This window comes from Chamaea fasciata, unplaced genomic scaffold (assembly GCF_029207755.1).
Source record: "Chamaea fasciata isolate MVZ Bird 193981 ecotype frontalis unplaced genomic scaffold, bChaFas1.0.hap1 SCAF_16, whole genome shotgun sequence".
In the NCBI taxonomy this organism is placed as follows: Eukaryota; Metazoa; Chordata; class Aves; order Passeriformes; family Sylviidae; genus Chamaea; species Chamaea fasciata.
The window spans coordinates 9,774,633-9,796,958 of record NW_027094101.1 but is presented as its reverse complement, the minus strand read 5'-3'; the positions used below and the strand labels follow the sequence as shown (position 1 = coordinate 9,796,958).

Genomic DNA, 22,326 nt, shown 5'->3' with positions numbered 1-22,326 from the left:
CACTCATTCCCTGCTGCTCCTGGCCCCTCAAACATCCCTGGGACAGCTCAGAGCCAGGCTGGAGACACTCCCAAGGGAAAGACCCACAGCCAGGCAGCCCAAATTGTGCAGCCTGGAGAAGAGAAAGCTCCAGGGAGAGCTCAGAGCCCCTGGCAGGGCCTAAAGGGGCTCCAGGAGAGCTGGAGAGGGACTGGGGACAAAGAATGGAGGGACAGGACACAGGGAATGGCTTCCCACTGCGAGAGGGCAGAGAGAGATGGGATATTGGGGGAAATTCTTCCCTGCGAGGGTGGGCAGGCCCTGGCACAGGGTGCCCAGAGCAGCTGTGGCTGCCCCTGGATCTCTGGCAGTGTCCAAGGCCAGGCTGGACAGGGCTTGGAGCAGCCTGGGACGGTGGTGGAAGGTGTCCCTGCCCATGGCTGGGGTGGATTAACTGACCTGCCCCTTCCACCCCAAACCATTCCAGAACTCTCTGCCCACTGAGCAGCCTCTCACACTTTCACAGCACTGGAACCTGCAGGGAATTGTCTTCCTCCCCTTCCCAGTGCTCATAAAACCATTGAAGTTTGGCTTTCACAGGCTCACCACTAACAAACACCCCACACCAGCTTATTGTACCTGGAAACAAACTCCTGCAAAGCTTCAGTGGGAAAAGAGAGACGCTGAGCCAATAAAACCCAGCTCCACGTCTGGATGTGGTCTGAACGTGCACAACAATGGAACCAAAACATTCCGGAGTTCAGGCAAAAATGGAATGAAATTAAATTACAATCTGGATCCTGCCAGAAAGAATTATGTCAACACCTTGAGGTTCAATTCTTTATTTATGGAGACCTGTGGATGTGGAGGAAGCCTCTACTGATCACAAGTTTAATTTTTAAATTGAAACAAGCATCCCAGCCTGGAGGGTCTCACCAGCAGTGCCTGTAAAATCTCCATATCCAGAGGCAGAGCAAAGGACTGGGAGACAAAACCAGCTCAGAACACACCTTCACTTCCACCCTGAGCTCTTTGACAGTGCTGGGTCCATCATTCCCCCTCACAGCCTTGCGCCCCCAGACCGGAGGGCAGGAATGAACACAGAAGTGATGCCACATTGTCAGGGCTGTGAGCACTCAAGGAATGGCGTTTTTATGGGTTAAAAGGAGCTCTTTAGAACCTCTTTGCACCTCAGGTGTATCTGGAAGCCTTGGCCCCCACCAACCTGGGAATTCACAGTGGAAGTCAGCAGCATGTGGCACCTTTGCTCCACCTTTCCATCCCCACAACTCCAGCACCTTCCACCCCGGTGGGAGCAGCCCAGGAGGAGCTGCGATTCCCCCACACCCACAGCATCACCTGAGGCAGGTCCAGATCCAGATCCAACCCTCGGGGGTGATTTATCCATCCACACCGCCCTGGGACAGCCCTGGAGGATAAACAGCTGGGAATGTGCCGTCACCACAACTCACTCAGGTCTCAGGAATAACCAGAAAATAAAAAAAAAAACCCACCCCCAAAAAAAGCCCCAAAGCCAATATTGTTTCAAGGTTTCCCCTGCCATGTCAAGCCCACGAGCCCGAGCAGGCTGGAGCAGCTCCAAGGGATGGAGCAGAGGCACAGCAGAGGCTCTGTGCAGCCGCCAGGGCACACGCAGAAAGCTCCGCCGCTGCCAGAAGATTTTTTTTAATTTATTCTAAAACCATTTAATAGTTCTGCCATTGAACAGAACCATCGGCGGCTGGGGCTGGGAGCCCCACGAGTGAGCTGCGTTTGAAGGAAAGCTGCTGGAGCCCATCCCTGAGAGCCGAGGGCGCCGGGGAGAGCTGCACTTCCAGCAGCTCCAATTTAATATCAGCCTCCCGATCGTTCCGAGGGAAAGTTTTTGATTACTCGGGGATGCAGAAAAGGGATCAGCACCGGCTGGACCACCCGCAGCAATCCCGGGTGTCGGCAGCATCAGCGCCCTGCAGCCGGCTCCGGGCTGGGAGCGATACCCAGGGAGCTGGGGGGGGGGGGTCCCGGGGTGACTCCACTGTCCCCTGGCGTCCCTGGGGAGCGTGTGGCTCCGGGAACAAAGGCTCCTGGCAGGGCACGGCTCCTCCCGATGCTAATCTGCCTGTCGCCTCCCACCCGCTTTGTGTTTCACTAAAAATACCGCGGCGGAGGAAGTTTGTGCTGCGGGGTGGATGCGCTCCTCCCCGGGAGGGGCTTCCTGAGCCGCCCCGGCCCCAAAATAGCCCCCAGCCCCATTCCTGCACTGCTCCTGGCCCCAAAATAGCCCCCAGCCTCGCTCCTGCACCAAAATAGCCCCAAAACAGCCCCCAGCCCCGCTCCTGCTCTGCCCCGGCAGGGCCAGGCTGGAGCCGGGGGCCGCCTGCTCTTCCCGACCAGAGCTCCAAACATCCCACTGCCGGCCCCAAACACGCACCAAGAGAAGGGAACGGGGTCAGTGCACAAGCGACAGGCAGTCGGGGCTGTGTGCGTGCCCCACTCCCAGCGTGGGGACCCGCAGGGTTTTGGGGTGTGGAGCCTCCCAGCCTCTGCAGCAGCACAAGCACCCCAAAAATCATCACGGAATCCTGGAATGGCATGGATGGGAAGGGACCTCCAAGTTCATCTCATTCCCTCCCCTTCCATCATCCCAGGCTGCTCCAAGCCCCGTCCAGCCCGGCCCCGGGCGCTGGCAGGGATGAGGATTTGCATCCCCACGTTCCCCGAGCTCCATTCCCGAGGTGCCGAGCTGGAGCAGCTGCCGAGCCCACCCCCGGCCCGGTGACACGCGATGCCACAGCCCGGCGACATCAATAATGCAGCGGGGTCAGCACCAGCGTCCCCACGGCTCCACCCGACCGCTGCCGCTGCTCTGGGATTGAAGCACCGATCCCAAAAAGCCAGGGATTCTCACAGCGTGCCGATCCCTCACAGCCACACACGGCAAGGATCTGGGGGCTTGGCAGAGGCTTTCCAGGCACCTCCCCTTCCTCATCCATCCCATGCCCGACGCTGTGGGTGCACAGCTGGCTCTCCAAAGCCTTTTTTTGGGTTGGTTTTTTTTTTTTTTTAAGTAAAAATGGGTAGAGCTCCCAGGGTGGCACATCCCTGCTGCCCCCACGGGCACAAACACGGCATCCCCTCAGCTCTGCCCTCCCAGACCCACAGCGTCCCCAGAAACAGCTGCAGTGGGAAGGGCAGGGAGTGCAGGGGGACACAGCCTCAGCTCCTGGGCTCTGTGCCCAAGGGTTTCCCCAAACTTCTCCCTGCACAGTAGGAACCTCACCCGGGCTGTGCCAGGGCTAAGCTTTGCCATCTTTCCCTGCAGATCCGAGCCGGCCGCCGGGAGTGGAAGATGCTGCAGGGAAGTGCTTTAATTCAAACCATCCACTTATTTATTTTATTTTTTTTTAAATTGCATAATTGCTGCAGACATTTCTGCTCATGTTTGGTTTTATTACATCTCTGTGGTTATTCTACAAGCCCTAAATTTTGGGCCTCAGCTGAGTTGGCGAAGTGCTCCAAAAACATCTGTCCTGACTTACTCCCCTCGCGGCGCTGGGGCAGAAGAGACATCACAACACCAGGGGTTGGTTTATTTGTTTGCAACAGAGAAAAGTTCCCACTCCTGACCCAAAGGGAAGGGTAAATATTCACTGCCTCGAGGTCAGCATTGACCCTACACCTGGTCCCAACAGGCATCTATCCCTCATCCTTCAGAGAGCAGCACAGCTGTCCCCACACACGCAGGAGGTTCAGGAGCTGCCACCACCCCCGTGTCACCACAGGGACACCACCCTGCTGCCTCCAGTTCCTGCCAGCAGCAACCCTAAGGTGACACATCCCTCCCCAGCACAGGACAATCAACAGCCAGCCACTAATTCCACCCCCATTAAAATTCCCAGACTCAACAGGATTCAATCCAGCAGCTCCAAGGAGTGGTTTGTCCTCCAAAAGATAAACTTTGGAGAAGTTTATCCTTCACAAAGGTTGTAAAGGTCCCTTTGCACACCCACCCCCTGCAGACCAGAGCATGGAGGAAGGGAATTGCATCACCCCCCAAGGCCTCTCTGGTTTTGCTGTGGTTCTTGTTTCTCCTATAAACACACCTGGAGAAGGCAGCAAGACCCAAGGACAGCCCTGATGGCCATAGCGGGGCCCCAGTGCCACCACATCCCTCTCGGTGCCCAGCAGGAATGGGACAGCAGAGCCACAGCCCCTGCAAAGGTACTGTCAGCCCTGGCCAGGACACCTGCCCACCTCTGGAATGACCAGCAGCATCCAGGTGAGGTCCTGGCAGCCCTGCAGCTCACCTGCCTTTTACACAGCACCAGCCCAGGCATTTCATTACAGCCAGCCACGGCCCAAAGGCACCTTTGCCATTAAAGCAGCTCACACCCAGCACCTGCAGCAGCCCCTGCCACACTGGGACCCCCCAGCCCCCACCTCTGGACCTGCCAGGGCAGAGCCAGAGCCCTGGGAATGCAGGAAACAGCCTGGTGGCCACCAGAACCTGTTGGGGACAGAGAGGACACATACCCTGCCAGGGGACAGAGTGGGACAAGGGACAAACCCCCCCCAGCCCAGCAGGCACAGGAATGGGCACAACTCTGTGGGACAGGGCAAGGCAGCCCTGGCTCCCTGTGCCACCACGGCCACCCAGGGCACGTGTCCCCACAGCGCTGGGGACAGCAGAGCTGTGACAGCCACAGCTGCTGGCTGCCAGCCCTGCCGACCTGCTCCCCGGGCAGGATTTTAAATACGTGCTGAATTATTCATGGCATCACCCGAGGTTCCTGGAGCACGAGGTCCCTGCCGGGGTGCACGGTGACCTCCCCACCCATGGCAGCTCCAGGGGGGGTCACCCCTCTTGGGAAATAAATCTGGAGCAGCCCTGGGGGCTGGCAGGGCTGTGCCCACCCTCCCTGCTCCATCACGAGCACCAGATTTCCCTCCTCGTTTTGTTTCGGTCGCTGCCCTGAACAGCCCCGGCCTCAAATGCAGGAAAACTCCAGCCTTTCTATAAACAAACGCTGCTCACAAAAATGCAGCTCCCTGGGAGCAGCCTGCAGCATCGGCCCCTCTTCCCACAGGGGGAAGGAGCTGCCTTCTCTCCTTCACTAAACACCTCCAGGAGAGCTCAGAAAAGCCCTAAATCTGGCTGGGGACAGATCTCGGAGTGTATCCCAGCTGTCACAGCCCCACTGAAGCAGCAGAAATCTCCCCAAACCCCCTCCCAACACTCGGGAGCTGCACATTCCAGTGCCTGTGAGCTGCTGGGTTAGGGTCAGGCTTGAGCTGCCCCATGGGGGGACACAGTGCTGGGGGCCGAGCAGGGCAGAAATCAGGGTCCATCACCTCTTATCCACCATGCCCTGGACTCCTGCTGCTTTGGGAGCCAGCAAGAGGGACACACCACCCAGACCAAGAGCCTGGAGCAGGTTTTACCACCCTGAATTCACAGAATCACCAGGCTGGAAGAGACCTTCAAGATCATCGAGTCTAACCCAGTTCCACCACCTCAACTAAACCCTGGCACCGAGTGCCACATCCAGTCTGCTTTAAACACATCCAGGGGTGGTGACTGCACCACCTCCCCGGAGAGACCATTCCAGTCCTTTATCACTCTTATCAAGCAGGATCAAGGCACATGAGCAGGATGCAGCTCCTGCTACCCCTGACCTCACCCCAGAGCCACACACGGCTCTGGCACAGAGAAGTGACCCTGGCCAGGACAGCTGGCAGTGCCCAGCTCCCCTGAGAGCTGCGGAGGCAGGAGCAAACCAGCCCAAGGTGCTCAGCAGCCCACGATGAGGGAATCACCCCTCGAGTCAGCTCCCTTTGTCCAGCCCAAACATCAGCCCTGTCTCCAGATCTGAACACCCTGGAAAAATCCCTCTGAGGGGAACAGGGGCTCTCCTCCCCACTCCCACCAGCCTGCTGTCCCTGTCCCACCCTCTCCTCGGAGGAGCCAAAGGCCGGAAAAGACCGTCCTGTTCCCCGGCCTGACTTCCCGTCAGCTCCGGCTGCTGGAGCCCGACCAGCACAGGGAACACAGTAGGAGAGGAAATGCCCCGTGTGGAAAAGCCACCCTCTCCCTGGGAATGGCTCCTCTCCCTGGGAAGGGCTCCAACCATGCCCCCAGGGAAACACAGGCAGCAGCACCCTCACACGGCCCTTCCAACAGCTTCAAACCAGGCGGTAAATAAAGAAAAATCAAACGCTGCCTCCAATCCTGCCCCTGGCAGCCTCAGGGAAGGGGGATCCCTCTCTGCAGGATTCCAGACAGCTCCAGAGGGAAGGGGCAGAGTGAGACCCCTCTCCTGCCTCACACCAGCATCACACTTAACTGCACAGGGGGGAATTCTGCACCAGGGGCTCCTGAGGACATTTTCCCATGGATGTCCTCCTGCCAGCCCAGGGGCCACTTGTGGGCCAGCATTCAGCCGCTCCGAGGGGACAGAGACCGACCCGGCACTGCAGCCCCTGCAGGGCCCCCAGGGAGGAGGAGGAGGAGGAGGAGGATGCCCACAGCAGCTCCGTGCTGAAGAGACTGTCGAGCAGCACAGAGCAGCGAGCACAGCAGAGGGGGAACACGAAGGGGAGGGGACAGATGACCCCTGGAGCAGGGCTGGAGTGCTCTGCCCGGCCACACAGCTCCTGCCATTCCCACCTGGAGCAGGGGCAGCGCAGAGCCAGTCCCGCTATCAGCCCGGCACAAGCCTGCACCGTCTCCAGCAGCCCCGGCAGCCATGGAAACTGGACGTTTTCCACCCCGAATTCCTTCCCTTCTGGAAAGGAGCTTACCAATAAAAGGCACTTAGCGCCGAATCACAGCCCAGACCCCTTAAAAAAAGCCAATTTCCCTCCTATTTCAGCAGAAGAAAAAAAAAGAAAAAAAAAAAAAGAAAAAAAAGCTGCGAACGCCTTCGCCCCAGATGTTCCCTCCCTCCTGCGAATAATGGAGGGAGAGAAGCTCATTCATGAGCTCCAGCTTGGCCACAGCCCTGCTCTGGGCAGCCTGTCCTGGGCCGGGCTGAGATCCAGGCTGGGACACCAGCCTTGGCTGAGGCACCGTGGGGTCACTCATCCCCAGGACTGACAGCCCCCCACAGACCCCCCAGCAGCTCAGGAGACCCTCGGGAGGCCCGGAGGGGAGGGAATTCACAACCCCAGCAGCCAGCACTGCTTGGAGTGAGAGGTTCCAAAGGGCAGCTTAGGCCACCTGGGGTGGCCCAAGTCACACACAGCAGGTTCTTCTCTGATGGAACAAAGAGGAATTAGGTCCCAGGGGGTCCAACCCTCTCCCCACAGCCCCACCCTGCCCTCACCTTCCTGCTGCCGTGCGAGGAGAAGCTGTGGGAATGCCGCTGGAGGTTTCCCCCGCTCAGCTCCAGCTGAGGCTTCCAGACCTCGCCATTGTCGCTGGCCAGGCCCTTGGCAGGGCTAAGCAGGATCCCGTTGTGCACCATGTCCTCGGTGCACGTCAGCCTCAGGCTGCACAGGTACTCGTCCGTCTCCTTGTCCACCACCAGCAGCCGAGTCTCCGTCTCCACGGCCTTGATGCGTTGCACGACCTGGGAACGACAGGGACAGCTCAGCAGGAGCCCAGGGGGTGGCAGAAGCTGCACCCAAGGGCCAGCAGCTCTCCCACAACGCTGCAGATCCAGCCTAGGTAAAGGTTTGGGGTTCCAGCTACCGGTGATGGGGCAGAAAGGGCAGGATTTGGGAGATCCCTGGGGATGCTCTGCCAGCCCAGGTCCTGCAGCCACACAGCAGCTCTGCCCAGTCCACCAGGGATCACCTCCTGCTCAGTCAAGAGCTTCCAGAGCTCTTCAATGAAATGCTCTCCCTGTGCCACTCTCTCCTTGGAGGAGTCAAAACCCAAAGGCCAGAAAGGGCAGGATTTGGGAGATCCCTGGGGATGCTCTGCCAGCCCAGGTCCTGCAGCCACACAGCAGCTCTGCCCAGTCCACCAGGGATCACCTCCTGCTCAGTCAAGAGCTTCCAGAGCTCTTCAATGAAATGCTCTCCCTGTGCCACTCTCTCCTTGGAGGAGTCAAAACCCAAAGGCCAGAAAGGACCGTCCTGTCAGGGTATCCCAGCTGTCACAGCCCCACTGCAGTGGCAGAAATCTCCCAAAAAACCCCCACACCCGGGATCTGGCTGGTTCCTTCCAGCCCAGGAGCTGCAGCCACACAGCAGCTGTGCCCAGACCACCTGGGATCACCTCCTGCTCAGTCAGAGGCTGTCACTGCTCCTGGAGCACCAGCAACCCTCTGCCCAGCACTGTCCTGTGGAGGGACAGCCCAGTCTGTCCCACCAGGCAAACACCCTCCTTTCCTCAATCCAGGGCATCTTTCTACTCCCACACCCAGGAGCCAGGGGCACAGGAAGACTCCAAGCACCAATGTGGGTGCTGGACTGTCCCCCACCACACCACTGCGCAGGCTGGGGGTGGATTTGGGAAGGGAACAGCCCAATCCGTGCATCCATCCCCAGGGGACCAGCAGAGAGGAGGGGAGGCAGTGCTGGGAGCAGGAGATGAGCCCGTCCCTGGCAGGGTCCAGCTCCAGGCAGGGCTGAATGGGGACATTGTCCTGCTGTGCCCAGCTCCTTCCCAGCCATCGGGACTGCCAGAGGCTCCAACAGGCACTGGGGAGAGCCAGGAGGAGCTGATCCCACAGCCAGGCAGGGGGGAAATCCCACCAGAGTGGGCTGGGATGGAAACACGGAAAATCCAGAATATCCACAGGAAAAACACCTCCAGACTCGCTGCTGGCAGCCACCAAGGGCACCTCCTCCCTGCACAGGCCTTCATCCCGAGGAGGAGGAGGGGTGGTACTGCTGCTCAGCCACCATCCCCAGCCATGGGGTGGCCCTGAACACCCCAGACATGCTGGGGAACCCCCAGAAGTACCCCAGGGCTCTGATCTAGGTCACAGTGGCCAGACACGCCAAGGTTAGAGCGACAAACGAGCCTAATACGCAATTAACCAGCGTTTATTTACTCCCTGCAAGCTCCACTCAAGGTCAACAGAGCCGGTATCTGCAAACAAGAGGGAAAAAAAAAAACAAAAAAACAAAACCAACCAGCCTGCAAGAAATTTACAGGCTGCAGACAAGGCTGAAGTAACTCATCCACTGCAGCCTCCCTCTGCAGGGCAGTGATCCCGGGCTCCCACCCATAACCAGCCTGGAGGTGCTGATCCATCAGGCCCACAAAGTCCATCTGCTCCCGTTCAGATCCGTTTACATGTGACATCAGGCGGTGCTGCTGACACCAGCAGTGCCCGCGCAGGGACACTTCTCCCACAGGGGCCCTGGCAGCAGCAGCAGCAGCAAAGATGCAGATGGGGAACGTGCTGGCCCTTCAGTGACATCCCCCAGACCCCACAGTTTGGGTGCTCCAGGCAGCACAGGAGTCCCACAGACTGCAGAGAAAGTGGGACCACAGAAAGGTCCAAAGCTGGCGTGGAGGAGGGCTGGGCTCACCCCGTGGCCGAGCCCCCCAACAGCCATAGCAAGAGCAGCGATGGAGCGAAGGTCCCACGAGTGCCAGGAACCGAGCCAGGCAGGGATGGAGAGCGGCACAGAGCAGCCCCTTGCTCCCTCCCCACGAGCAGGATGAGCAGAAGGGGCTGTGAGGAGCCCCCCAAGGCAGCAGGGACCCCTGGGCACCGAGCAGAGGCGGGAGGCAAAGCAGCAGCCCCTCGGCGAGGTCCTGCCCAGCACCGTACCCGCTTCCGAGCCATGCTCCCCGCCCGCAGTCCTGCAGCCTTCTGGAGACAATGCAGCCTCTCCCCTGCTCATCTGGGACCTCCTCAGCACCCGACCCAGCCCCACGATTTCCGCAGCTCCACCCAAGCAGACTTTCACCCCTGGTGACGGCAGTGCTGGCCCGGCAGAGCCCCTTCCACCCTCGCCAAACACCAGCCCAGGGAGGACTCACGGTGCCACCCGCAGCAGAGTGAGTGCCCTGCTCCATGCTGCCAGTCTCCCTGGGGACAGGGACACTTTCCATGCTCCAAGCACAGCAGGAAGGCAAGAGCTGTGGCTCTGCCCAGCTCTGAGGAACCCAGGATGTGACTTCGAGACATGAAACGCCCCGAGAACACATTCTGCCTTCGTCCCCTTGGGCAAGGCCAAGGAAAAAAAAAACCAACAAAAAAAACAGAGAACAAAGACAAAAATGCTGCCAGCTTCAGCTGGAAACACAGTTACACCCAAAGAGCAAGGCCTTGTGTGCTGCAGGCTCCGACCCGATGCACATGGAGAAGTGTTACTTGTTCAAGGTTGGGCATGAGGAAGGGCCACGCTGAGGTGGCTGCTCAGAGCCATCGTGTGACCCTCCAGGGCATCGCCCTTCCCACGGCCCCATCAGTGCTGGGGAGTTTTTTGGGGGGAAGGAAGAGGTTCTTGTGGTATAGAGGCAGGAAAAAGGGTGATCCCAGAGCAGGCAGGGCCACTCCTGCTCCCACCACTTGCACTCTCAGAGATGCCGGTGCCACGGCAGCCGGCGTGTGGCACCGAGTTCCTTGACACCCTGGATGGGACACCCTGTTCCAATCACTGCTCTGCAGCAGGGGGCGAGTGCCAGGGCTCCGTCCTGCCGCCAGCAGCAAAAACAAAACAAAAAAAAAAGTAAGAAAGAGAAATTTCCCCCTCCCATTTCACTTGACCTACTGGGAAGGCCCAGCACGTTTCAAAGACACAGCTGGCTCCGCTATCGCCCGTCCCCAGCAGCCCAGAGCCAGCAGGGAGCTCTGGTGGCTTCCAAGGCACCACAGGAACACGGCCCTCCTTCCTGCCCAGCCACATCAAAGATGGGGATCCTCCTTCAAGGGGTTTGAAATCACACGCAGGACAAACATCGACTTTCACACGGCTGGCTCAGACCATCAAAACAAGCTCAGTTTTAGCCAGGAAACCCCACCAGGCTCACGGAGAGGAGTCCACGGGGCTTTGTTGGAGCCACCTGGAAGGCTCAGCTTCACCTTCAGCAACACGCACACGGGGGGGTGAAGGCTGGGAACACACAGCCCCCCAAAACTCTGTGGGGTCGAGGCACGTCCCAGCTCTGCCCCCACGCAACGCTGGCAGCAGGGCTGAGCAGATGTTTTAAGTTACTACAACACTAAATCCTGCAGAGCCCCACGAGCCACGAGGCAAATTGTGCCCCTGCCAGGCTCTGAGTGTCCAGCAGGACTGGAGCAGCCTGAACCACACTGCTTGGTTTTGTTTGGGTTTGGTTTTTGTTTGTTTTTTTTTCTCCTCACTGCTTGGGTTTTTTTTTTTGCATTTCTTGGGGTTTTGTTTAGATTAAATTGTTTGACAAATGCAAATTTCAGTTTTACAAGCAGCAAATGCCACAGCCTGCAACAGCTTCTGTTGGAAAACAGAGAAATAGCACCCTCGGAGCTGCCCAGTCCCAGCGTGGTCAGGAAGAGCCACGACTCCCCTCCGAGCCCTGCTATCGCTCTCTGGCCAGCCCCACCGCCGAACATCTGCACAGCTTTATCGGGAGATTTTAAGGCATCTTCCCACACTCCGGGCTGCACAAGCAGGCGCAGCTCGCCCAAAGCAGCCAAGAAAACCCACAGCAGAGCCGGAAATAAAAGCCCGGGTCTCCCCATTCCTTTCCACCACAGATTGCATAACGCGGGCAGAGCCCTGCCCAGCCCCACACACCTCCGGCTTTCCCACCTTGACACGACTGCAACGACCTCCTGTGCCCGGAGCCGCGGGTCCCGGGGCACCCAAAACCCCCCTGCAGCCCAGGGCCTGGCATCTGGGGAGGGGCACCCACCCCACCGCTGCAGCCACCCCCGCTGCGCAGGCCGGGGATGCTCCAGCGGGGATATTTTGGGCGAAACCCCCGCAGGGATGCTGGAGCCGGGCACAGCCCCGCTCGGCGGGGCGTTCGGCCCGGGAGCCACGCCGGTGCCGTCCCCGCTGTCCCCCCGCTCCATCCCGCACCTGGTGATGTGTCTCCTGCTCCACGTTGAGCCCGTTCACCTCCACGACGCGGTCCCCGGCGCGCAGCCCCGCCGCCTCGGCGGGCGAGCCGGGCTCCACTTTGCGGATGAACTGGCCGCTCTTGCCCTTCTCGCCGTGCAGGTGGAAGCCGTAGCCGCTCTCCCCTTTGAGCATTCGGCACAGCCGCGGCTTCAGCTGGTCCTTGGCCATGGCCGGCGGCGGAGCGGCGACGGCGGCGGCGGGGCTGGGCGGGCGCGGGGCCGCTTTTATGGGCGGCCCGGGGCGGGCTCCGAGGGGCGGGTCGGGACCGGGGCCGGCGCCGGGGCCGGGGCCGGGGCTGGGGCTGGGGCTGCGGCCGGCGGTGGGAGCGGGGCAGCAGCGGCGGGGCCGGGGGCCGGGGCCGGGGCGATGCGCAGCTCGGCCATGCTGCGGCTGCCCCGCGGCACCGGGAGCGCGGCGGGCGGGGACGGCGGCGGGACGGGAGGGGACGGGGCGGAGCCGCAGCGAGGGACGGGGCGGGCGGGGTGAGACCGGCACCGGCACCGGCACCGGGACCGACGCTGGCATCGGCATCGGAACTGACACCGGCATCGGGACCGACACCGGGACCGACACTGGCATCGGCATCGGAACCGACACCGACACCGGCACCGGCATCGGGACCGACACCGGCACCAGCGGCTGATGGAGCCCCGATGCCAAAACCCTGCCAGCCGCAGCGATCTGCTTGGATCCCTGTGGCACGGGGTGCCCAGAGAAGCTGCTGCTGCCCCTGGAAGTGTCCCAGGCCAGGCTGGATGGGGCTTGGAGCAGCCTGGGACAGTGGAAGGTGTCCCTGCCCATGGCAGAGCTGGCGCTGGTCCTTTAAGTCCTTTAAGGTCCTTTCCGACCCAAACCGTTCCAGGACTCGGTGACTGCTGACAGGGCAAGTCTCCCTCTCCATCCCAGCTGACCCCTGGAGAGGCCACCCGGGTTTCAGCTGGGCTCAGCTTGTTTAATGAAGCACAGAGATCCCCGTTCTCACCTTTTTGCATTCCTCGTCTTTATTTCCTTGAAATCTTTTACAAGGAGGACACGACCCAGAGCGGCTGTCACAGTGATGGCACCGAGTGTCACATTCCTCTGACACAGGTTCTCAGGCCTTCCTCTGCACTTTCTCCTTCCTCAATGGCTTTCCCACCAGATTTTACACTGCAGAAGCAAACACAGCAGCCAGCTGGAGGCTGGAAATAAAAAGCTCCAGAAATTAATATTGATTTACTTTTAATGTGTAGTTAGCTTAAAAAACCCCTGACTTCCACTGCAGTTATACATAAAGTTGCCCTTCAAAACCCTTGGACCAAAAAGGTGCTTGGAGACTGTATCCTGAAAAAATCACAGCATTATTTATCTCTGCCAGGTCTTCCCACCTCATTCCCTGCAGGCAGCGTGGCTCTGGGAGCAGCACACGGGTGGGGGGCACTGGGTGCTGTCCCTTGGGGTGTCTGTCACCACGGGGTGGGAACGGGCTCAGCCCCTGGCTCCTGACACACCTGGCAGCCATGAGGTCCCACCAAAGGAGATGAGATGTCCCACCAAAGGAGGATGTGATGTCCCACCAAGGGAGGACGTGATGTCCCCCCAAACAAGGATGTAATGTCCCCCCAAAGGAGGATGTGATGTTCCCCCAAAGGAGATGTGATGTCCTAGCAGGAGGACATGATGTCCCACCAAAGGAGGACATGATGTCCCACCACAAGGATGTGATGTCCCACCAAGGGAGGATGTGATGTCCCACCACAGGAGGAAGTTTTAGTCCCACCAGTGACGATACTGTGGCTCCTCCACTCCCTGTGTCCCTCCAGCAGTGCTGACCTCAGCACAAAGCCCTGGGTGACACCAGAGGAGAGCTGAGAAATCTGGAGGCCTTTTTATTTGCTGTACAACACAACTGCTCCCTTGAGCCTCTTTGTGGAGTCCTGAAGCTTTTTATCAGGCTAGAGGAGTGCGAATAATTGATTTTTCCACTCACTGGCTAAACCAAAATACTGCAGGGGAAAGGGGGAGGAGAAGGAATTGTTTCAAGTTTATTTGAACCAAAAAGTTTTTCTTTTGATTCGGCGCAATAAAAACACGGTGGGAGAAAATCTTTCGGGTGGTCAGCGTGAATATTTTAACCCTTTTGAATAGCTTTTTTAGAAGTCTTGGGAGCATGAAAATTTAAAAAAAAATAAAATAAAAAAAGAGAAAATATTTCAGAAAGGGGAGAAACAGTTTGAATTTTTTAATTTTTTTTTAAAGATGCTCTTTTTTAAGTACAAGCCTTTTCTTAAGTGAGCCCTGGATTTATTGATTTTTTTCAAGCTCAGTGTCTCCAAAACTCATTCTTTCCCCCCCAAAACCCCATCTATTTACTGTAGAGAATGTCGGGGACTTGGTAGAGCCCTGACTCAGCACTGGATCTCTGCCTGAGCACCTTATGAGCCTAAAATGGAACATTTATTTAATGATCCCTCTTCTTCGAGGGCTGTGGTTGTGCCTCTGGGGAGCAGCTCTGGCCTGACCTGGGACATAGCTTGGTGCATCCCTTGGCACAATCATGGATCATAAGGAAATCCCGCAATTTTTTCACTGCAGCTGATGGAGAAGGGGCTGGAAGGAAGATAAAAATTCATCGTGCAAACGTGCCTCCTTGCAAAGTACAAAATCCCTTTGGCTCTTCCCATCCTGCCTTTTCCCACCCTCCCAAGTCTCATTGAAAACAAAATGAGAGAGCACAGAGAGGCTCCTGCACCCTGGAATGACAGAGCCTTGGGTAAATCCAGCAGATCCTGCTCAGGCAGAAGTTTTCCATTTAAATTTCTGTGTGTTTCGATTTGGGCAGATCTTTAAGTGCAGACTGGGCCTGCCTGGAAGCACAGGCAGTCCAGAGACCTGTGAGTTCAGTGGCTTGGAAGGGTTTGGAGCTCTTTTTGGTCAACATCTGCTTCCAGTTCCCTCCCTGCACTTGGCTAAGCAGGACACCTGTGTCCTGCTCCGTTCCCTTTAAGCCTGATGCTGTGGCAACCCTAATCTAAAATGCTGGGAAGACTTTCCCAGTTGTGGAAATCAGAGTCACCCTCCCGGCTCCCTGGCAGCTCCAAGTGGGGAATTTTGGGGAGCCCACAGAGCCCATCTTCCTTCAGAAACTGGGAAATCCTCAGCTGATCCCCCAGGCCTGCTCAGTCTGCTTCCTTCCTGAGGCAGTGGGAGGGTGAGGAGCTCTTTGAGGAGGAGGAGGATGGTTGAGGATGGAGTCACTGGGCTGTGCCAGAGCTTCCAGAGGCATGAGAGGTTTTCCACGTGCCTTTGGGTGTCTTCTGCACACACACATTGCTGAGATGCCAAGAGCCGTGTCTCACTTGTGGCTCCATTGTTGGGTGGCTTTGGGCAAATCTGGTGGCTTCTCTGTGTCCCCCCTCAGCCCGTCCCTCTCTAGGGATGTCCGCCACTCCCTTGAGCTCATCGTGCTCAGGGCTGGGAGCTTTGCTGGGCACTGCTCCTGCCTCTCCTGGTTCCTTCCCTGCCATGAGAGCAGCTGGCAGGGAGCTGCCCTTCCTCCCGCCCACCCTCCTCCTCCTCAGTGCTGGTGTTTATCCACATCCTGCTCCACACCCAGTTTTCCACCCAGAGCTCACCAGGCTGCACTCCCCCGGGCAGTTTGGCCACCCCCAGCACCTTCTGCTGGGTGTGCCCGAGCTCAGGGATGCTCCTGGTGTTGGATGATCTCCGCTGGGAGCTGCAGAGCCCTTTGCCACTGCACCGATCAGCTCAAACTGAGAATAAATGAAGTCTTGGGATGCTCCGTGCTCATTCCTCCCTTGTTTCACCGTCTCTCAGCGCGGGGCTGCTGGGCCTGGCTGCTCCCAGGGGATGATTTCAAAGGGGATGATTTATTTGTGCTGCCTGAGGAACCGGGAATGAGAGGAGAGCCCATAAAAAAACACACCAGCTCATTTTTCCCTGAGCCTCTGTGTGTGGCACTATTGAGCTGTAAACATTTCCCAGGTTAGATTGATGGGGATAGCAGGAGAACCAATCATTAGGAGGATTAATTACAGGTTTTTGTGGGTTGTGAAAGTCCAGAAAGTTCAGCCACGCTGCTGAGAGCCGGGAGATCCGTCTTGCACAACCTGGCAGCTCCTTCATTTCCTGCAGGAGGTGGCAGAGCTGTGGGAGCTGAGCTGGAGGGTGCTGTGCAGGCGTGGAGCTGGCCAGGGGCCCAGCCAGGCTGGCCACACCTGAGCCTTTCACGAGGGAATTCCAGGGATGCTGCTCCCACATCCCAGCACGAGCCACCCTGCTCCACACCCCGTGTCCCCGTGGGACTGACACCCACTGCCCCTGCCAGGCAGGACAACACCTTTCCCTGGAAGAGTGGGATGTGCCTGGTGTCTGCAGGAAAACCCCATGGATAATGCAGCTCCAGAGGGGCTGGGTCCTGAGGAGGCTGCTGCTGCTGGTGGTGCCACACTGGCATGTCACAGCAAGGACATGGATGTCAGAGCAGCAACTGGCTCTGGGGCCCTGTGAGCATTTAGCCTCAGCAGCATCCACCTCCAGGGGCAGCCAGTGCTGGAAACATCCATCCCCACGAGTGTCACCTGCTCCTGGTGGCACAGGTTCCCTCTGCTCCAGGTGTCACAGGTCCCCTCTATCCCCTCTGCTCCTGGTGGCACAGGTCCCCTCTGTCCCCTCTGCTCCTGGTGGCACGTGCCCTGGCAGCTGGGCTGCCCCAAAGCAGAGCAGGCACTCCCCAAATACAGCCCTGTGTACACTCAACATGGGGGTGGCACCTCCAGGCTGCCAGGGCCTGGGGACACTGAGGGGCCAGCAGGAGGGTCCTCATCCAGCATTTTCCCCTTGGGCTCCCCAGGAACAGCCCTGGGCTGCTGCAGCTCGGCTGGGGACATCAGTGTCAGGGTCTCTAAGGCACAGTCATTTGTCAGTGCTTTGGACACTCTGGAGACAGAGGTCCTGTCACCTCCTGATCCCTGCAGTTCTTCCCCTTATCTCCAGTCCCCATCAATGCTCTGGCTGGTGTCAGTGTGGACAGGAGCGGATGGCAGGGATGTGATCCCAGCTCAGCACCAGCCCCTGCAGCCCAGATCTCCCCACAGGGACATTTGAGGCCACTGCAGGGACCATCCAGGACAGCCAGCTCAGTGCAAGGGATTTCCATCCACAGCCAGAGCTGTGCTCAGTCCTGGCCTGCATCCCCGAGGAACAGCTTCTGAGCAGAGCCGACGCTGGAGGAAATTCCTCGGGGAGTTTTCTTCCCCCTGGTGCCCGCAGGGGCCATTGTGTGTGCCCGGGCCGGCCCGGTGTGAGTTCACAGCAGCTCCCCCGGGCCAGCCCGTTCCTGTCCCGGCCTCTGCCCTTCCCAGAGCCCCCACTGGCTGCTGCTGCTCCCCTGGGAGAGGCCAGGGAGCCGGGAAGGAAAGGGAGCTGCCCCGGGTTGGGGTGGGACGTCTTCCTGCCTGCCTGGTCCCTGGGATTCACCCGCCTCTGAGCCTGGAACAAAAACGCATCCGCTGGCACCGGGACCTCGGGCATCGCCAGCCCCTTCTGGAACCGCGGAATGCCAGGGCAGTCTTGGGGATGAAGCTGGGCCAGATCGAGCTCCAGAGCCTGCATGGGCACCCCGAGCTGCCCTGACATCCCTGGGCTGCCCTGATCCACACACGGGGCAGTGGGACGGGAGAGAGCCGGAGCATCCATCCCTTCCAGGACCTGCGGCCTTGGCTGGGGCCACGCAGGCAGAGGGGCACCCACGGGGGCAGTTCCCCACTCTGCAAGGGTGCAGGGATGGGGACCTGGTGGCAGGGCTCATTGTCACCTCCCTGGTGACTGCTGTGACCACAAGAGGGCACGGGAAGCCACTGCACTGCTGGCACCTCCTGTCCACCACACAACAGCCCCCAGGGCACGGCAGGAGGGAAGGGATGACTTGTCCCACTGGCACCTGGGGGTTTCTGAGCCCCCCAGCTATCCCAAAGTGCTGCTGGGAATTGACCTCCTCGCCTGCAGTTTTCCTGCAAGGCTGCTCTGGGGGATCAGGAAGCACCAGGACCTTGAATGGGGCCAGGAGCTGATGTGCTGCTGCAGCTCTGGGCCTGTCCACGCTCCTCTCTAAAGCTTTTGTCCCCTCACTTTGCTCCCAGCTGCAAATCCCAGATGTTGGCATTCCCCCTGAGCATCCCTGTGGCTGCAGTTCATCCTGGAGCATTCCTGGGGGCCTGGACAGTGGCCCAAGCTGTGGGATCTCCATGATCCCTCAGAACAAGGAGATGTGATAGGGAAAACCAAGGGGAATGTGGGATCTCCCTCAGGATCAGCCTTTAGAAAGGATCAGATGAACAGGTCCTGCCCTGAGGTGGGAGGGTAATTAAATGCCTTTTTAAGCTTCCTTCCTTTTCATTGGGCTCACTGACCCCCAGGGAAGGCCCAGATTTCTCCAGGGAAACAGGAGCACAGAGGAAATTATTTTACAGCCCCAGTGGGGAATCAGGAAAAATGATTTTCCTGATGAGTGAAAGGTTTGTGGTTCACTGGATGTCTCGCTGGGTTCACTCCAGCAACTGGCACATTCAGGTGTTTGCTTCCAACAGGTGAGGGTCTCTCATCCCATCATCCTTCACCCCCCTGTTCAAAGCAGAGCTTTACATGTTCTACCTCATTTTATCTCTTCTTTTCCTGGAGAAATTGTCCTCATGGCCACTCCGCATCCTGGCTCCTGCCAAGGATGGATTCAAGTGCAGCAATTGTGCCTCACTGGGCCCATCCGAGCACCGCCCCATCCGAGGGCAGGAATTGGAAAATTGTGGGAGGAGGGAAGGAGAGGGGACATGGAGGAGAAATTGGTGGGGAAACAACTGGGAGAGAACAATCCTTCATGGGTTACAGCCCCTGAAATCCTCCCTGAGAGCCAGTGAGGGGTGACAGCAGCCCCCAGGGCGAGGGGAGCATGGCAGGGCCTGGCCTGGCTCCCCTGGCGAGCTCCATGAGCGCTTTTTCCTTCCAGACCCCAAACAAGGCAGCACAAACCTTGGCAGGAGCAGGGGGTTCATCTAGAAGGGGTGGAAATGTTTCTTTTTGTCAAATTTCCTGCAAAATCCGCTGGCAGGTTAAAGCTCAGCAGTGCCAGACTCAGCCCCCCAAATCCCAGTTTCCTCTAAATCCCAGATCCCATCCTCTGCAACGCCCCTTCCCCACATGCTCCTGCCCAGCCCTGAGGCTTCTCCCTGTTTTAATGGGGATTGACGTTTATTTCCACCAGTGGGAATATACAGAAATTAAACCCTGAGCAGGCAAAACACAAGCAGAGCAGTGAGGGCTCGCAGAACTTTTGTAAAGCCCAGTTGAGGAAATATCCCAAAATTTTGTCATCTGAGTTGGCACTTGGCCTGGCAGTGACTCCCAGACAGGCAGTAAAAGAGAATTACTGTAAAACTGCAGGAAAAAAAATCGTGTCAAGAAGTTAAATCATGTCAGAAATATCTGGGAGTGACCCAACTGCTGACGTGTCTGCCCCGTGCAGAGCCAGACCAGGTTTTGCTCTCAAAAAAAACCCCACCAAGACCCTCCAACAGCACCAGGAAGCCAAAGTTTCCTTTGATCACATCTCATTTTAATGAGGGGCAGGTTCCGAGGAAGCGAACAGTACATGTTTCTATCAGATTGCAAACAAGGCAGTACAGAAATGTAAAAAAAATAAACAAAAATAAATATCTCCCCTTGTTTCTTTCTCCCCGAGTTCATAGCGCAAGGCTGACCTGGAAACGAGATGGATTTTGCTGCTGCGGCTGGGCAGCGGCCGTGAGAAATCAGATTTTTTGGGATGTCATTGTCTGTGTGGTTTCAGAGAGGTCAGAGTACCCCGAGATCCTGAGCAGAGCCTTCCCTGCCAGCCAGGTGAGCAGATCCCACCCGGGGCAGTCAGTGCTCCTCTGGCACAGGAAGAATCTCCACCACATCTGTCAGCGGGTCAGAGCCAGGTCTTCAAGCGGGAAGAGCTGGAAGGAGAAGAGGGAATTGGATTATTTTGGAGTATCCAGCTCCAGCACCCCCTCCCTCCCCACGTGGGACCCCGTTTCTCCTCGGTGCAGTGTTTAAACCACAGCTCTATTCACAATTTCCATTAAATCTCCTCCTCCATAGGCTCAGGTGTGACCTGCAGATTCCCCTTCTGACACCATGTACACAGATAAACCACACGCAGATAAACCTCACACAGATAAACCCCACCCAGACCCAAATTCCAGGTTTGGACCTGCCCATGGGACTCCCAGTAGGAATTTGGCTGGGAAATCAGAGGGATGCACAAGAGTGCCCAGGTCAGAGCCTGCGGTACCCGAGACAGACAGACGTGTCCAGGGCTGGGCTGACCTGTCTGAGCTTTCCCAAACTTATTCTAATCCCAGATTCCTCCAAAAAAAAAAAAAAAAAAAAAAAAGAAGTGGGGGAGGAATACAGCTACATGTTTCAGGGGCTGATCCAACAGCTAAAAGCCTCGGTGGATTTCAGCTGGAAGTTGGCTCCAGCTTTACATAAGAGGAAAGAAATGTAAAGCCTGGAGCCAGCCCCAAGGCAGTTCCACACAGCCGGGCTGAGCCCCGAGGGGCAGGAGAAGGGACCCGAGGTGGGGAGGGCCATGCTGGGAGCATCCCAGGCTGCCAGCCCCATGGATACCCCATGGATACCCCGTGAACACCCCTCAGGCATGGACAGCTCAGTCCCACAGGCTGTGGGTTTGTGATGCACCAAACGGGGGGCACAGAAATCCCAGAGTCCTGGAATGGTTTGAGCTGGAAGGGACCTTAAAGATCCTCCAGTTCTGGCCTCTGCCATGGGAAGGACAACTTCCACTACACCAGGTTGCTCCAAGCCCCGTCCAACCTGACCTTGGACCTTCATCCAGATCTTTTTCTGCCCTAAAGGCAAAGTGCAGTCCCTACAAGCACGCCCTTACCTGGTGACACCCCTCCAAGGCTCCCTGAACCCCAGTTTCCTGATGAAATCCCTGCAAGGCTTCACACTCCCTACGACCTGGTGACCCGGGTGCCGCAGGGTGACCGCAGGACTCCACATCCCGCACACGGATCGCATCCCTCGAGCATCCCGGAGCACCGCGGACCGACCGTTCCCCCCGGATCCCCCCGGATCCCCCCGGATCCCCCCGGGCCCCTCTCCCGCCCGCCCGTCGGGCGTTACCTGAGGCTGCCGGGGGCCGGGCGGGGGTCGTGCGGGGGCCGGGCGGGGGCCGCCCCAGCCCCAGCCCCGCCGGAGCAGGCGCTGCAGGAGGCGGCCGGGCCCGGGCGGCGGCGGGGCCGGGGCGGCGGCCGGGGGGCTCTCCCCGGCGGGGCGGCCCGGGGACGGGGGGTTCTCCCCGGCGGGGGTCCCGGCGTGCCGGAGGGGTTCGGCCGGCAGCTCCCTCCGCCAGAGGTAGGGAGAGCGGCGGACCCCCATCAGCAGCCCCGAGGCGCGACCCACCGTGTGGTACCGGGGGCTGGCGACGTGCTTGTACCAGGCGCCCGCCGGGGCGGCCGGCAGCATCAAGCCCAGCAGCACCAGGGCCCCCCAGGCGCCCCCCGACAGCTGTCCCCTGGCCATGGCGCAGGGCAGGATACGGGCAGGGCTGTGCCCGGCCCCGGGCACCCCAACGACGGCTGCCCCGCGCCCGCGCCCCGCCGGTTTATAGCGCCGTCGGGAGGGGCCCCGCGGCTCCGCCCCGGCAGCCCCCGGCCGCCCTCCCCCGGCAACCTCCCCCCTGGGATGCCGGCACCCTCCCCATGGCCCCCAGCATCCTCTGAGCATCCCTGAGCGTCTCCGTGCAACCCGCAGCATCCCGCGCATCCGTCAGCGTCCCCCTTGTTGCCTTTAGCATCGTCCCCGTGGCCCCGAGCATCCTCTGAGCATCCCCCTGAAATCCAGAGCAACCCGAGAGCCCGTGAGCATCCTCCCCGTAGCCTTCGGCATCATCCCCATGGCCTCGAGCATCCTCTGGGCATTCCCCCGAACCCTGGAGCATCCCAAGCATCCGTGAGCAGCCTCCGTGTTCCCTGTGGTGAAGTACTCAGGACCATTAGCAATGGGTTTGTCAGGCTGCTTCCCCTCCTCTTCTGCCACTCAGTTCTTAAATATGATACCACCATCAATTCTGCCTTTCCAGTCAGCTGATTTTCCCCCGCCCCAGATTCCTTAATGAAGCCAAGCAGGTGAAGTTTATGCTTATCAGAAAGCAATTCCAGTTCCTCCTGTTTATTAGGGAAGCTCTCGGCTTTAAATGCTGAACCAGGACTGAATAATTTCCAGGGGTTTTTTCAGGCCACACAGTAGCTTGATTAATTTTCATCT

At 58.7% G+C, this 22,326-nt stretch overlaps 3 protein-coding genes across 5 annotated transcripts in view; 1 reads left to right on the top strand and 2 right to left on the bottom strand.

Moving 5' to 3' along the window:
* NHERF2 (NHERF family PDZ scaffold protein 2) overlaps window positions 1–12,358 on the bottom strand; it is a 32,550-nt gene extending 20,192 nt beyond the window's left edge. The window contains exons 1-2 of one of the 3 annotated variants that reach the window (XM_066197847.1): window positions 11,953–12,358; window positions 7,305–7,550 (exon numbers count right to left, since the gene is read on the bottom strand). In XM_066197847.1, coding sequence (XP_066053944.1) covers window positions 7,305–7,550; window positions 11,953–12,162 — 456 coding nt within the window. In that variant the 5' untranslated portion in view covers window positions 12,163–12,358. Of the gene's footprint in view, window positions 1–7,304; window positions 7,551–9,713; window positions 9,741–11,952 lie in introns of those variants that run through there. The other 2 variants (XM_066197848.1, XM_066197849.1) reach the window with 2 other exon arrangements.
* On the top strand, window positions 12,161–12,637 carry LOC136298046 (period circadian protein-like). Its single transcript, XM_066198486.1, has one exon. The coding sequence runs from the start codon at window positions 12,161–12,163 to the stop codon at window positions 12,635–12,637; it is 477 nt and encodes a 158-aa protein (XP_066054583.1).
* A 6,948-nt stretch (window positions 12,638–19,585) lies between these two features.
* On the bottom strand, window positions 19,586–21,617 carry NPW (neuropeptide W). The gene is made up of 2 exons (XM_066197870.1): window positions 21,184–21,617; window positions 19,586–19,985 (listed from the first exon to the last, which is right to left on the bottom strand). Exons 1-2 carry the CDS (start codon window positions 21,580–21,582, stop codon window positions 19,950–19,952), a joined length of 435 nt encoding a protein of 144 aa, XP_066053967.1. The 5' UTR covers window positions 21,583–21,617; the 3' UTR covers window positions 19,586–19,949.
* Between the last annotated feature and the right edge of the window lie 709 nt (window positions 21,618–22,326).

Bases quoted from the DNA above. Each gene is read 5' to 3' on its own strand.
- LOC136298046 (XM_066198486.1), top strand. From the start codon at position 12,161: ATGGCCGGCGGCGGAGCGGCGACGGCGGCGGCGGGGCTGGGCGGGCGC.
- NPW (XM_066197870.1), bottom strand. From the start codon at position 21,582: ATGGCCAGGGGACAGCTGTCGGGGGGCGCCTGGGGGGCCCTGGTGCTG. The intron at 19,986-21,183 runs GTAACGCCCGAC...TTCTCCTTCCAG, and splicing joins CCGGCCCCCGGCAGCCTCAG to CTCTTCCCGCTTGAAGACCT.